General features: G+C 53.7%; 1 protein-coding gene across 1 annotated transcript in view; it reads right to left on the bottom strand.

The window, feature by feature from the left end:
• PLXND1 (plexin D1) overlaps nt 1-13,960 on the bottom strand; it is a 74,089-nt gene that overhangs the window by 29,038 nt on the left and 31,091 nt on the right. The window contains exons 9-16 of the mRNA XM_062636345.1: nt 12,443-12,547; nt 9,824-9,913; nt 8,910-9,003; nt 6,520-6,683; nt 4,665-4,816; nt 4,341-4,440; nt 1,629-1,768; nt 944-1,111 (exon numbers count right to left, since the gene is read on the bottom strand). Coding sequence (XP_062492329.1) covers nt 944-1,111; nt 1,629-1,768; nt 4,341-4,440; nt 4,665-4,816; nt 6,520-6,683; nt 8,910-9,003; nt 9,824-9,913; nt 12,443-12,547 — 1,013 coding nt within the window. The remainder of the gene's footprint in view (nt 1-943; nt 1,112-1,628; nt 1,769-4,340; nt 4,441-4,664; nt 4,817-6,519; nt 6,684-8,909; nt 9,004-9,823; nt 9,914-12,442; nt 12,548-13,960) is intronic.

Below are 13,960 nucleotides of genomic sequence, written 5' to 3'. Positions count from 1 at the left end.
CACTTGGGAATGCCGAGACATGGCTTTGCTCCAAGGGGATCAGACCATCAGAGTTGCAACAGCACTGCTGTCACCATGGTTCTGCAGGCTCAGGCACTGGGCTCTTGGGTTTCTTGGTCAGCCCTGGGTTTCCCAGGCTGCACAGCCAAGGAAGGTGGGATTTCACCATGGTATCCAAAGGAACAGGAGCCTGAGAGCTCCACAGAGAGACATGAAATTAAAAGCAACACGCTTTGAAAATGAAATACCATCACCAGGGAAAGCTGAAATCCAAAATTACAAATCTCAGCTTATCCTCCAACAGTTTTACTGCCAAGAAAAATCCTCAGGGTCTCATACAGCCCACCTGAACCCCCCTAAAGCACCCACCAGGTGTGCACGGTGCAGTTACCGTGTCCTAAATGCACTGAAATGAGCTACAGAGAGTCCTGGTGTGTGAAATCTCTTCTGCTCCTGCTGAGGCACACTGAAGCACATTGAGAGCTGTGGTGCCCTTTCGTACCTATCTGCAAGGTACAAACTGGTACAAGGGCTGAGAAAGCTCCTTTCTGCCTACAGGACCCTCTCCTGCCAGCCTGGAGCTCACCCTCTCTTTTGCAGGTAGACACAGATTATGTGCCAGCTCTGAAATGGAAGTCAGGATGCTGCAATAGTGTGGCATGGGCCCCAGTACCAAACCCTGCCTCCTGGTTGTGCTTCAGGGTCTCCTGACATGGGGTTTGCTCAGGATCTACTCTGCATCTGGATGGCTTGAAGCAGAGGCAGGGCAAGCCTGCGCTGCCTGCACCAGCCTACACCAGGTACTCCAGTTAGGTCCAGGCTTTGATGGGAGAACCCTGTTCACTTTTCAGTCAGCAAAAATTAAGGGGCTGATCTCAACAAAGGTCACAAAGGAAAGCTCAGGTCCGGGCAGCTCGGCTGTCTGCTGGGGGAGGCACATTACCTGATCTGGCTCTTCTTGGGGTTGATGTCTGATATAATCGGGTTCTTCTCATACTTGAAGGTGATGTTGTAGCTGGCACAAGACTTGTTCTCGAACTGAACGCAGACTCGCACGGCCGTGGTGAGCTCCGCAGAGGGCATGGTGCAGGTGATGGTGCTGGCATTGCGGCTGCATTGGGAAAGCCGGGTAAGCTGCAAGGAGCCAGGGCAGGCAGAGCACGGGAGCCTGGCCCCATGGACCTGAGCACCCCCCCAGGAGCAAGGCAGATGGCAGACATGGGCAAGAAGGAGTTCCCAGTCTCATGCCAATCCCTGTTAACTACATTGCTTACTAATGAGCAATCTCAGCCTTTATCACGTCAGGCTGCCAGACTGAGTTGCCATCCAGCCAAAGGGAAACAGCACACTCCTAATTCTAACCACTGACAAGAGAGGAACATACAGGAGGAGAGTTTTCTTCACCGCTCCAGGAACACCAGCCTGACGGGTGCTGGAAATGGAGGCAGCAGCCAAGTGGGCTGCTGGGGATGCTGCACTGGTTCCAAGGCTTAGCAGTAATATGCAGTGATTCCCCCATGTCCCCATCAAACCCCCAGCTCTTCCTGACCTCCCTGGGGACAATGCCACCCTTCCTAACACTTGGCTCTTGTCACTAGATCAGTGCCAGCCCCTAGACCCAGTCCCACCTGAGGTCAGTGCACTGCCTGGAGGTATTGACCAGGACACGGAGCTCGGAGCCGACATCCAGCCTGCTGCCTCTGATGGTCACTCTGGTTCCTCCTGCCTTCGGGCCATTGAGGGGAGCTATAGACTGCACCAAAGGAAGCTAAAAACAAAGGGGACATCTGATTTCTGGCCTGGCAAATTCACAGCTGGATACTCCACATTGCACATGGGAATTGCTTCAGTAAATTTAAGTATCCAGTACTGTCAGGCTCTAATATAGCAGCACAGCAAAAGCTTTCACTGTCAGGGTTTCAGAACAGGGGAAGAAGTGCAAGTGCTGAGGAGTGAGATCATGTAAACCTCTGTGATCCCTAAATTGTGGCAATAAATGAGACATGAGCCCAACTGGATCCCAGACCCCACCAGTCCCTCGAGATTTCCAACAGAAGGTCCAGAGATGGCGACAGCTCAGAAAAGGAAATTTCTCACTCATCCCAGCTCCCACCATCTCTGCCCTTCCAGATCCATTTCTTCCTGAATATGAAGATAATGCTGAAGCCCCACTGGATAACGGCCTTGAGATCTGTGAAAGCAGCCACATGGCTCTACATAATTGAATATCAAACTCCTCCTTAAGGAACCTTCAAATCCGAATCTCTGGAGGTGACAGGAAGTTACTTTGCCTCTCGCCATTTTCAGCAGAAATTAGCATGTGTGTTATCTGCATCTGCAGCCCCTGCAAATCTTCCTGAGATTCATGAGCTGGAGGCTTTGATAACTAATGCAGGGCTGAGCCCTTGCAGCGGCTACATCGTGCGCCCCAGCAGAGTCTGCTGGGCAGCCGCCCTGCTCGGGCGCGAGCAGGACACCGAGGGCAGAGTGAACAGTTATGTCAAGGCCCTTCCATAGGGCTGTTGGTAATTCCCTGTCGAGCACTGCAAGGCACAGGCTGGGGCCGGCCGGAGCTGCTCCCCTCCTCCTCGCTGCAGCCACCGAGCAGAACTGCAGCAGCGTTCTGAGGAGGGATGAGCTGCTCCACTCCACCTGGTACAGATGCCCTTCCCTGTCAATCTCAGCCACAAACATCCTTATTAAGAGCTACCCTTGCCCTTGTCCTACGCTCAGCCATTTCCACTGCTGTTTCTGATCATTACCCATTTCCACAGGATTCATTTTGTTAATTTGTGTTTCTGAGTGCCTGCAGGCAGCTGTCTCCTGCCCTTGGCCCCTAACCTGTGCATTCAAATGTGCACTTACAACAACAGCAGAGAGGATTATTCATGTTCCCCAAAGCCCTTCAGCTCTTCCCTTTGGCAAGAGCCAGGGCTACTGCTCTCTGAGCACTGCCAGCACGGATTGCCTCCAGCGCCACTTTGGCCAATTCACCTCATCCATAGCCTGCTATAATGTTCTGGAGAGGTCTGTTGATAACGTTTTGCTCTCCTCCTCAGCAGAATCACAGCTGAATTCTGTCCTCTAGATACATCTAATGGGGACCTTGAAAGCTGTAGCACACAGGAAATATTTGGTATTTTACAAAGAACCTTCTTTGGAAGGGCACTTCTAAAAGTCTTAAATCAGATAAATTGCTATCAGTGCTCAGGCATCAGCAAGACCAGCCATGCATGGCATAGTCTACTCCATCTTAATGCCATCATATGCGAGAGGAGAATCAAGAGAACTCAAGAGTGTTGCTTAGTTTGTAAAGGGGGTGGGAGCCACTTTTGGTGTGGCACACACCACCAGCTACGCATCGTGCAGCTCCCCACACGTGTGCACAAAGCAGGGCACTCTCCCACCTCTTCCCCAAGCTTTGCTGACATACGCAGACACAAGACAGCTTTGTGCTGTGCCCCCCCAGCAGAAACTGGCTCCTCGCTCCCAGGAGGACAGCCTTCTCCTTCAGCCTGCCAGGAGCTGCAGCACAGAGCTGTTGCAGACCTGGTTTGAGTTCAGGAACTGGCTTTTGCTCCTGCTGCTTTGCTTATCACTGCTGCTTCTACAGGTGCTTCCTGAAAGGGCTTTTCCTTGCATGGAGAAAGCCCATGAAGGAGTGCCCAGCCCTTTCCCACTCTTGGAGCCTTCCTTCTCTTTATCAACCAGACAATAGCCCAGCAATGAGTGATGTGCCCAGTCAGCACACAACCTTGTGACAACGCACCAGAGACCCCAAACCCAAAGTCTGTCACTGGGCTGTACCCCCTGGCACCTTGCTCCAGACTGCTGGATCACTGAGAGACTTTGGATGTGAACATGGATGTCTGGAAACGCTGGGAATGCATGCAAAAAATAAGACAATCTCTACAGCCAAATAAATCAGTTCTAAATAGCATGAGTCCATGTGTGAGTCCATGGTATATAACTTAACTTACACAGCACAAGGAGACTTTGCAAGCCTTAAAAAATCTCACAGATTGTAAGGGCTTGGAAGAAAAGGTATATCTCCTTTCAATAGCAGGAGAGTGATACAGCCAGGATGAGGGAGAAACCTCTGCAGGAGCCGAAATGGGGCTGAGGTTGTGCCTGATGACACCACGGCTGCAGTCCTGCCTGGGTGTGCCAGACCTCGCCCAGGTAACCACGGGTGAGGAGATGCATCTGCTGCTCCTCGAGGACCCCAACATGTTTGTCCTAGATCCTCCTTCAAAGCCAGTTGGGGGGGGCAGCGGCTGTGGGCTTGTTTTAAGGGGTGCAGGAACCACCAAAGAAACATCCAGGAGGCAGCTACTCACCACGTAGGAGTACCGCTCCCTGGACTTCCCCTCCCGGCTCACATTCACTGTCACCACATCCGAAAACGCCTCCTGCGCCTCTCCGGTCTGGCATACGATCCTGCGGATGGGGAAGGGGAGGCTGGCAGTGCTGCTGGTGGCACAGGGGCTGCCCCGCAGCACTGAGCCTGGCACAGGGCACCACATCCCACCCACAGCATGTCCCCATCCCCATCCTGCCCAGGGTGCAGCGCCAGGGCAGGAGCGGGGCGAGCGATGGGGGCCGGACAGCACAGGCAGGGGACACGAAGGGGAGAGGGGCCCCGCAGCTGCCCCGACACTCACGCCTCGGACACGACGTATCTGGCGGGCAGCGGGGCGCACGGCACGCTGCCGATCCGCACGGCACCCACGACGTCGCTGAAGCGTCGGCCCAGGTTCCTCCCGCGGATGGTCAGCAGGGTGCCCCCCTCCAGCGGCCCACGCAGAGGCTCGATCTGCGGCACCGAGGCACAGGTCGGAGGAGAACCACCAGGAAGCTTCTTGCCTTCACCCCTGTGCCCGTCCCACCTTCCACTCGCCCCCCACCGTGAGGAAGACAGAATTGCTCCTGCTCGCTCCAGCACACCCAGCACCATGCTCCACTTGCTGCAGCTTTGCCAACAAGGAACCATTGCACTTCTGTGCTGGGCTTGGTCAGGGCTTGCTCCAGCTGCAGACATATCTGGGGTGAAACAGCACTCCTTCCACACCACAGCTTGGAATGGAGTTGGGGCAGAAACAAACCCAGAGGAGGGGTGCTAGTGTGGAAGAGTCCTGCCATCACATTTCTAAGGGCTGTTCTGAACAGAGCAAGACCCTTCAGGACAAGAATAAGACAAAAAGCATCCTGATGCACGGAGCGTGGCCAAGCCACCAGCATTGCAGCCCCCTGGGGTGCAGGACAAGCCCACCACTGCGGGAGAAGGTTGTCCCCCATCCATCTCCTACACCAATGGTGTTTCACTCCACCACTGCGAGGGGACGGGTGCTGGTGTGATGCTGCTCCAGCGCATGAGGGGCATCATCGGGCAGCATGACTGCATTGTTCAGCGGGTGAGACAAACCCTTCCTACTCAGAAATGTCTGATCCTTCACAAAGGCACAGGCACACAAAGCCAGCACAATGCTTTACTGCAGCAGCCGGCCAGAGCTGCTCAGGACCCACCCCCAGGCTTGTGCCCTCCTTCACCCGCTGCATTGCCCCCTCCAGGAGGGCTCTGCAAGGGCCCCTCTGCTTGCGTGACTCTGGAGGGTTTGGATCTACCAGCTGCTGTTTGCTAAGGAAACAGCGGCAGAGTCCTGTGGCCCTCTGCCACCTGAACCCTGGTTTCCTTCCATTATTTTCTGGCGAGGTGCTGATAACACTTGGTGTGTGCTGGGGCAGGACAGGCCCCTCCTGCCATTAGGAGAGGGGAGAGGCAAGCGATGGGGACCCTGCAGTCCCTCCAGGGGAGGGTGCCGTGTTATAGCACCTGGATTTTGAGCAGCTATCCCTACACACCTCCCTACACACAGAAATCCCATATCCTTGCCCATTTTGATGTTCACATTAGCAGTTTTGACTCTCCAGCTTCTCCTTTCCTAACAAGCTCATTTTAAGATTTCCTCTATATACTTTCTTTATTGCTTGTCAGGAGCAAATGTGTTGACTCATTTCATGCCTCTAAGCAGTACCCTAGGTCCAAATGCCCCCGACCAACTGTTCATTCAACTATAATTTAAATAAAACTCATTTCAAAATGATAATGGAAAAGGTCCCTCTGCCACTCTTCATCTCGACAGAAGTGCACAGCAACGTGCAAGGAGATAGTACTTATGTTCACATTTCAGCTACGCTCCATTAAATGCTGATCCTGGTAAGAATCCTTCACCAACCCTACAAATCGTTCTTGCTTTTACCAACCCCAGGAACTTCAGGACATTGCAACTGGGCTGCTGCTTTTCCCCCTAACATGATAAAGATCGGATCTTGTCACCAGCAAGATGTCCTTGGCACTGGGTGACTCAATGGCATAGAAACAGTAATTCAGTGCTGGTCTTGACCCCGTCCAGCATCAGGGACAAAGTGTGGTCCCTCCCCTGCCCCAGGGGCCCGGCACAGCCAGTGTTAGCCCCTGCACACCTGCCTTGTGCTCTCCACGTCCCATCCGTGTCTCACCTTCTTAATCTCTGGAGCAGGGCAGGCATCTGAGAGCTGGGGGCTCTCGCTGTGCAGGCGGCAGCTGGAGCTGCTCTCGCTCCAGATGCAGCGATGCCCCAGGTCCTCCCTCCCCAGGCACTGGGAACAGTCGGCGCTCCCGGTCGCGCAGTTGTACACCTCCACTAAACCACCAGAGACAATAGTAAGAGTCAGCTCCTGGGCCTGGGGCTTTGCTTAGCTTGAGGCAGTCAAACATACCCCCTTTTACATCCCCACCCCCCAGCTACATTAATCCAAGTAACATCTGAAATCCAGTGTATTCCAGAGCAGCTTGCACATATAGTGAGATGAGGCAGCTCTTGGCTGCCATCCTAAAGATTTCCCAGAAGGACTGGGTGCTTGTTCTCACTGCAATATAATTTAGCACTTTCTTTTCCTTTTTCTTCCCCTTGAAAAACAAACAACACCCAAACTCGGAACCTTTTGTCAATTTATGCTACATGTTTCCAACTCTCAGCATCCACATGGGAAGCTGCTTGGCAAAGCTGGCTCCATCCTGTTAGCAAAGCAATCACATTGCTTCCACACTCTGACAGAAATTGGATGGCTGCAGTGCTTTGTACAGTGTTTACAGTTCCTTCCCTTCCCCCTGGTGACCACGGGCCCCTTTCATTGACTTCTCCCTTCAGATCTGCTCAGCTCAGCTTCCACATCTTTTTCCTACATGGCTTTCACCTCTTCATTAGCTGGTGCCCGAGGTTACATTTCCTCTCCAGCCTAAAGACTTCTGCCGCTGGAGTGTGGGCATCCGCTGAGATAAACAGCCAGAAACACTCAGGAAACATTATTTTCACGCCCAGCTCCCCAGAGGAGTCTTTGCAGGAGAACATAAAATAAAGAAACAGCCCCATTTTGCAATTCTGTTCACGGAAGGATCTCAAGATGCTTCATAAGCCACTAATGAACCCTTAGCCCTCAGCAGCCCACCTGTGCTCGCGTTAATGAAACGTCACCTGCACCGAGGGACTCTCCCAGTCTCCACAAAAAATGAGTTTATTTCTTTCACCTTGCCTTGAGTCCACCCAGTGAGTTGCACTGGTTGGTTTTCCACCCCACAGCAATGAGCTGGGGTTCCTTTGATGGGCTACCAGAACACAGTCTACAATAAATGCTAATAAATATTGAAGTACTAAACACTAATAACACTAATTCCACTAGCGAAGTACGAAAGATGCACACATTTATAATGGGCCCAGCAGATCTCTCTCTCTGCTCACGAGACAGCCTCTCTATTTCACTCTCACCAATCTGATCAAGGCGAGGAGGAGCCGGAGCCGTGCAATGGTCCCATGGGATCTCCAAATATTCTGGCAAATTCAGACTGATGCAAGCAGAGCCTCTGAAAGCGAGTTCTCTCTCCACGCAGGAGGAGGGGGGGTCCTGCTGCACTCCTTCCGCTGCTGTTCCTGCTTCCAGCACCACCCACGCCAAGAACTGAGGCTCTCGCACATCACAACGGGCTCTGCTCAGATCTCCCACCCCTCGCCTCCGGGTTACCTCTGGATCTCACAAATACAGACACTCTCTTCCTTCTGCAAGGAAGTCATATCTGATGCCTACCACGCTGGCATTTCAGAGGCTATTTCACCAATGTGGAATGCTCTGCGAGATAAGCCTTCTTTATACACTGGGATTTACTATGGGGAAACCTTTTTATCCTGGGTCAGTGGCCTATGGTGTTAATGTCTCCCTATTTATTACAGCTGTCCTCTGAAGAAAAGCTTCCCTTGGGCAGCTAGTTCACATTTGCACCTAGGGTAAATCAGTTCCTTCTGCGGCAGTTGCTGACACTCCTGACAGGGAAAAGAGCCCCAGGCTGCTGCCCCCAGCCATGGCACCCAGCTTGGTGCATCACCATGAGCACCCAGTTAAGGTGTGACACCAACAACACCCAGCTGGGTTTGACTCCCTGTCTTGGGCAGGAGAGGGAGGCGGCTGTTGCACAAGTGCTGGCCAGGGGCGAGCTGTGCTCAGAGGCTGCGTCCTCCTCAGCACAGGAGGAACAGAAAAAAGGCTGAATTTTTACAGAGGGCTGAGCCTTGCTGCCACGCAGAGCCTGGCAGAGCCTCCCCCATCCCTGCCTGTGTCCTCTGGGAGGAACTTCTCTCAATGCTGGGGACTCCCACACCTCCCTGTGTCCCAGAGCTCCAGCTCGACCGCCTGCGCTCGAGGATGGGCTGAGCTTCTCCTGGGTGTCCAGGGGTGCCATCTGATCTCTGGGCACAGGAAGAACCAAGCTGTGCCCAGCTGAGCCACGGCTCTCTCCTGAACCCATAAACTTTGCCAGGATTTCGGAGTCGTTCAAGCCGCCCAGATGAGAGCAGAATAAAAATAGTTTCAACTCAGACCTGTCATCGTCTCCGGACTGTCGATGAATCTGTCCGGTCTATCCTTCAGCTGCAGGCTCACTGGGAAGAGATGGCTTTTTTCTGGTGTGTGGAGCTGCACATAGGAAAAGAACAACAAATGCTGAGGAAATCTAGTCAGATGGGAGGCTCCATGTACACACTGTATGGATTAACATTCCTCGTGAGGCTGCTGCTCAGTACAGGAGGGTCTCATCTTCAGCAAAAACAGAGGGGAGACTGTTCTCTGGTTTAAAGCTTCTGCTGAGGTCCCAGTGAAGGGTGCTGGGCACAGCACACTCCGCAGGGAGCAGAGCCCAGCCTTGCTGCTATTTTGAGTAGGAACGGACAGGAAAGCCAACAGACTGGACAGTGCTGGGCTACAGCACGGAGGTTTGCAGGTGACGTGGTGGGAAAGCGCTCCTCTCCTGCTCTGCTCGCAGTATTCCCATGGGTGGAAGCCCAAACGACCGCTGCATTTCAGAGGTGCAGTTTGCTCTCTCACAACCGCATGCTGCTCTTCAGTGCCTGCACATTTTCTCAGGCCAGCTCCTAGCTCAGAATAAAAGCTACAGAAATAGCAACACTGAAAGGTGGCCAAATTTTTTGCCTGAGCTGAACTCTGCCTGTTTGGAAAGGTAAACAAGCAGCAACCTCCAAACCCCAGTGGAGCCAGGGCTGGAGCCGCTGCAGATACCCACAGAGCAGACACTCAGCATCGTGAACACCCCCCCCAGCACCAGCACACACAAAGAGAACCCAGTTTGCACTTATTTCACCTGGAAGTGGAGGTAGGGAGAAGGGGAGGCAGCGTCCAGCTGCGGGTGGGAGTCTGGGGGCAAGACCTCCCCATGCCATGGGAGATATGGGGTGACAGCCGCAGGGGATATGGGGTGATGGCCGCACCCCTGACTCACCAGCACGTGTATGCATTCCACAGCAGAGGAGTTCACCCACCGGGCTTCAAATGTTCTGTCGGTCCCAAAATGGCATTCCAGGGCTGTCTCCTGGGAGAGGGAAGACAAGGGCAGAACTTCTGTGCTGTTCTCCATCTCAGTGAACCGAGAGGGCAGGCACCATGTCTCACCTTGTTTCTGCCGTCAGCACCTGAACCGTGCTCAGCTCAAATAGATCAGAACCTGGCACTGGAAACGGGGCTGGGATCTGTGTCTAATTAATCCTGCTCTGGTACACACCTATACACAAAACTGCTGCAGGCTGAGCACTGCACGTGGAGCCAAGCCTTGCCCCTTGCTCTCACCTGCTGTGACCAGGAGTGGGGCAGCTGCTCCTGGAGCCGGGGACACACAGCACATGCAGACCAGGAGATGTGCCTGACCCACGGCACTCACAGACCAGGAGATGTGCCTGACCCACAGCACTCACAGACCAGGAGATGTGCCTGACCCACGGCACTCACAGACCAGGAGATGTGCCTGACCCACAGCACTCACAGACCAGGAGATGTGCCTGACCCACGGCACTCACAGACCAGGAGATGTGCCTGACCCACAGCACCCACAGACCAGGGGATGTGCCTGGCTGGTGCCTGCTATGTGCCTGACCCACGGCACTCACAGACCAGGAGATGTGCCTGACCCACAGCATCCACAGACCAGGGGATGTGCCTGGCTGGGCTATGCTCTCAGAACCCCAGCCTCTGAGGTAGCCAGGTTTCACTGGACGGGGGTGTTTAAAGCTCATGCTGTAACCCAGGCCAAAAGCCAACATGGTCCCAAGCCGCTTCACTCAAACCGGACCAAACCAGTCCGTCATTTGGGCTCAAAGCCGCCTTCTTCCTCCTCCCAACAACTGCACAGAGCAGATCTCTAACTCAAATGAGGACCCAGCTGGGAGTAGGTTCAAAGGCAGATTTTCTGTGCTGCTTTCCTGATAACACAAGGATGATATCCTGCCCTGAGCCACTGCTGTGTCCCGATCCTGCAGGAAAATATCCTATCTCCAAGCAAGTTGATGCTCCACCACTACTGAGGTCTAACCGCCCTTTGAAAGCTGACAGATCTGATAAAGGACATGAAAGCAAGCACCAGAGTCCTGGCAGGAAGCTGCTGGCCCAGTGAACACACACACAGAGCCTGGAGGCGAACTGGAGCCTCCTCCAGTGCATTGCTTGTGCCCCAGTAGCTGCTGCTCTGCAGCCGGCCACTGTCCCCACAGCACACAGGGTCCCAGCACACAGGACATGCGTCCCAGATGCTCTGAGCTCCAGTAGCGCTCGTGAGCTCCTGTGGAGAGGAAAGGAGAAGGAATCCTGCTCCATGCCCTGGGACACCTTGTGGATGGTTCCAGGAGGAAGCCGGACTGCCAGAGCAGCCCCTCCAGCCGCTCCGGGAGCGGTGCCTCGGCCCCTTTCCTGCTGACTTCATCTCCTACTGGGTTACAGGCGGTATTGCTTCCTCTTCACCACCTCCAGCATCCACAGAGGAAGAAGGATTTCTCGCCCTTTCTTGCTGATTGTGGCAGCCACATCCTCCCTTCCAGAGTCCAGACCCATGCAGGAAACAGCAGCCCCAGCCGGGGGGAGATCCATTCTGCCCCTGTGCCAAAGGGCAGGAGGTCTGGTGGAAGCAGTGCCTCCGTGGCGCCTGGCAGCATCCCCACTGCCCCAGCACAGCATTCCCAACCTTCTCCATCCCCTCCAGAGGAGCTGCAGGGCTGCCCCGTGTACAGGTACCCTTCGCAGGGCACAGCGAGCCAGGCTGAAGACTTGACCCAAAATCACACGAGGTGGCTTTCTACAAGTGCCAGAGCTTAGTCAAGTATTTCCCCAGTGCCCAGCCTCCCTGTCCCGAACTCCTTCTGTTTCCTCCTGGAGTTCAATGCACCTCCAAAGGCACCATTTGATGTCCACTCCCACTTTTCACCCTATGACAATTTGCATGCCAGAAAACTCCACAGGAAGGCTTTTTCACCAAAAAAAAAGAGCTCTGGGGTGACAAGCAGAAGTTAAGCTAAAACTTGTTTCCAGGCTGCACTCCAAGCAGTGGCTGAGCCAGCGCAGGGCTCTCTGAGCACTGCTCGGGCCTTTGTCCTTCATTCCTAAGTGCAGGGTGGTGGGGCGGGGAGAGCATGACGCTGGCATACTATGCAGTGAGCAAGGGTAAAACAGTCTTTACCCCTTGTAAAACAGTCACTAGAGCACACAAGGGAACCAGGAACTTTATTTCCCCTAAACGTTTTGCTCTAGTGACTGTTTTACAAGGGGTAAAAGAACCTCCTTTTGCCAGGAAATAGGAAAAGCCATCACTAACTGCAGGAAATCCCTGGAGAATGCCTGGACACGAACAGCGTCTCCCTTCAGCTTTGCAGCACAAACCTCACTCACCATCAGGGTGGCTGCTTTCCACCACCGTCTTTTGTCAGTACAGGGATTCCACATGCTAACGCAAACTGGAACTGGCCCCAGCACCCACTCCCCAGGCAGAAACCAGCTCGTACTTAAAACCCCTTTGGTGCTCACACCCAGCGTGCCTGGGCTCACCTGAACCTTTCTATCTCTCTGGGAACTCCTTTACCTTAGAGAAAGTTGCATTAGCCAGTGTGATCGTCATGTCCCGGGGCACTCCGGTGGGCATGGGCTCCAGAGAGGCAGGGACAATCCGCGGGCAGTCAATCTTCTTCTGTTATGTACAAAACAAGAGGAAAAAAGAGAGGTTGGCTGGGTTCATGCTGAGCGTCCCTAGTGACAAGGCAAGATGACACACCAGGGCCCTGGATAAGATTAATTTCACTCCATCTGTAAAGTCAGATCACACTGCAACCTGAGGAACTGAAATACCAAAATGGCACCCTGATGCAATGAGCAATAATGCCACATGGAGCCTTCCTTCCTCGAGGAGGGCTCCAAGTCCAGCCCAGCATGGCACTGCCTTAAAATCCACCCATCTGCATGTCAGACAGCCGTGGCGGTGGCTGGGTTTCCAGGAGGGCTCCTCCATAGCCATGGCCAGCAGCCACAGGAGCAGCACAGCAGGAATTCCCCTCTCACTCCCGCCAGACTCCTCTGCCAGCTTGGGACATGAGCAGCTCCCAGCCCCAGGCAGTGGGGAGCAGATGCCCAGCCTGCATTTCATCTTCTTGCCTTGGAAAACGTGTGCTCACAGGTGAACAGGGTCCTCAGCTGCCACTGGGCAGCTCCATCGCTACCTGCATTTAAACATTAGAAGACGGGGCTGGAGGGACACTAGAAGGAGGCACTGCAGCCTACGAGGGTGACTTTGCCAGGGTGGCAGCCGATGTCTCACACACCACGACACACACTCCTGCAAGCCCCGGCAGAGATTTCACTGCCCAGCGGTGTCCCTCCAGCACAGAGTCATTGCAGGAGTGAGCGGGGTCTGTGTGTGATCACATCTGCATGGGGGGAAAGGGTACAATGAGCTATGGGGGCTTCAGCAGGGGGACTGCAGCACTAGGGCAGCTGAAATTAAAGGCCTAAATGAAGCTGAAAAATGATTTTAAAAGGTCATCTGTCCCCCTACTTTTGTTCTCACTTTAAATTGATGGCTCAGATACTGGAGCTGACTCAGAATCCAAGTCTGTATGACAAGCCCATCCTGTTCTCTCATGAGATGTAAATCACACTGCAAAACTACAGCAAAAATGAAGCCAGATTCTCTGTTGCCCTAGGGTATATCCATATGAATGCCTCTGACAGTGGAGCCATTAGGGTAAAAGACAACAAAATATTTGGTCCATTATGCAGAATGATTTGCAGCAGGCAAGATTTCATTCTCACTTGCATTAAAGGTTACCCCACTGTGACTCTGCCGATGGCAGTGCTGCTGCTGCTCTGCTGAGAGGTAGCCCTGCCCTCCTAGCACCGAGATGCCGCAGAACACATCTCTGGTGCTGGACACGCAGTGATCATGAGGTTTCTCTCTTGCCTTCCCCCAGACCTAGCTAGGGCTCAGGGAGCTATCTGGAAGTGCCTGTTTTCCTCTGGAAAACATGCTTTGTTTCTATAAGGACACTCATCTTAACCAAGCACAGCTGGTGCTGCCTGAGCAAGGAGATTAAATAACAGAGATGCA

This window comes from Pezoporus occidentalis, unplaced genomic scaffold, assembly GCF_034315485.1.
Source record: "Pezoporus occidentalis ecotype Australia unplaced genomic scaffold, CSIRO_AGI_Poc_V1 ctg114, whole genome shotgun sequence".
In the NCBI taxonomy this organism is placed as follows: domain Eukaryota; kingdom Metazoa; phylum Chordata; class Aves; order Psittaciformes; family Psittacidae; genus Pezoporus; species Pezoporus occidentalis.
The sequence above is the reverse complement of the archived record's forward strand: the minus strand, read 5'-3'. Positions and strand labels throughout refer to the sequence as shown.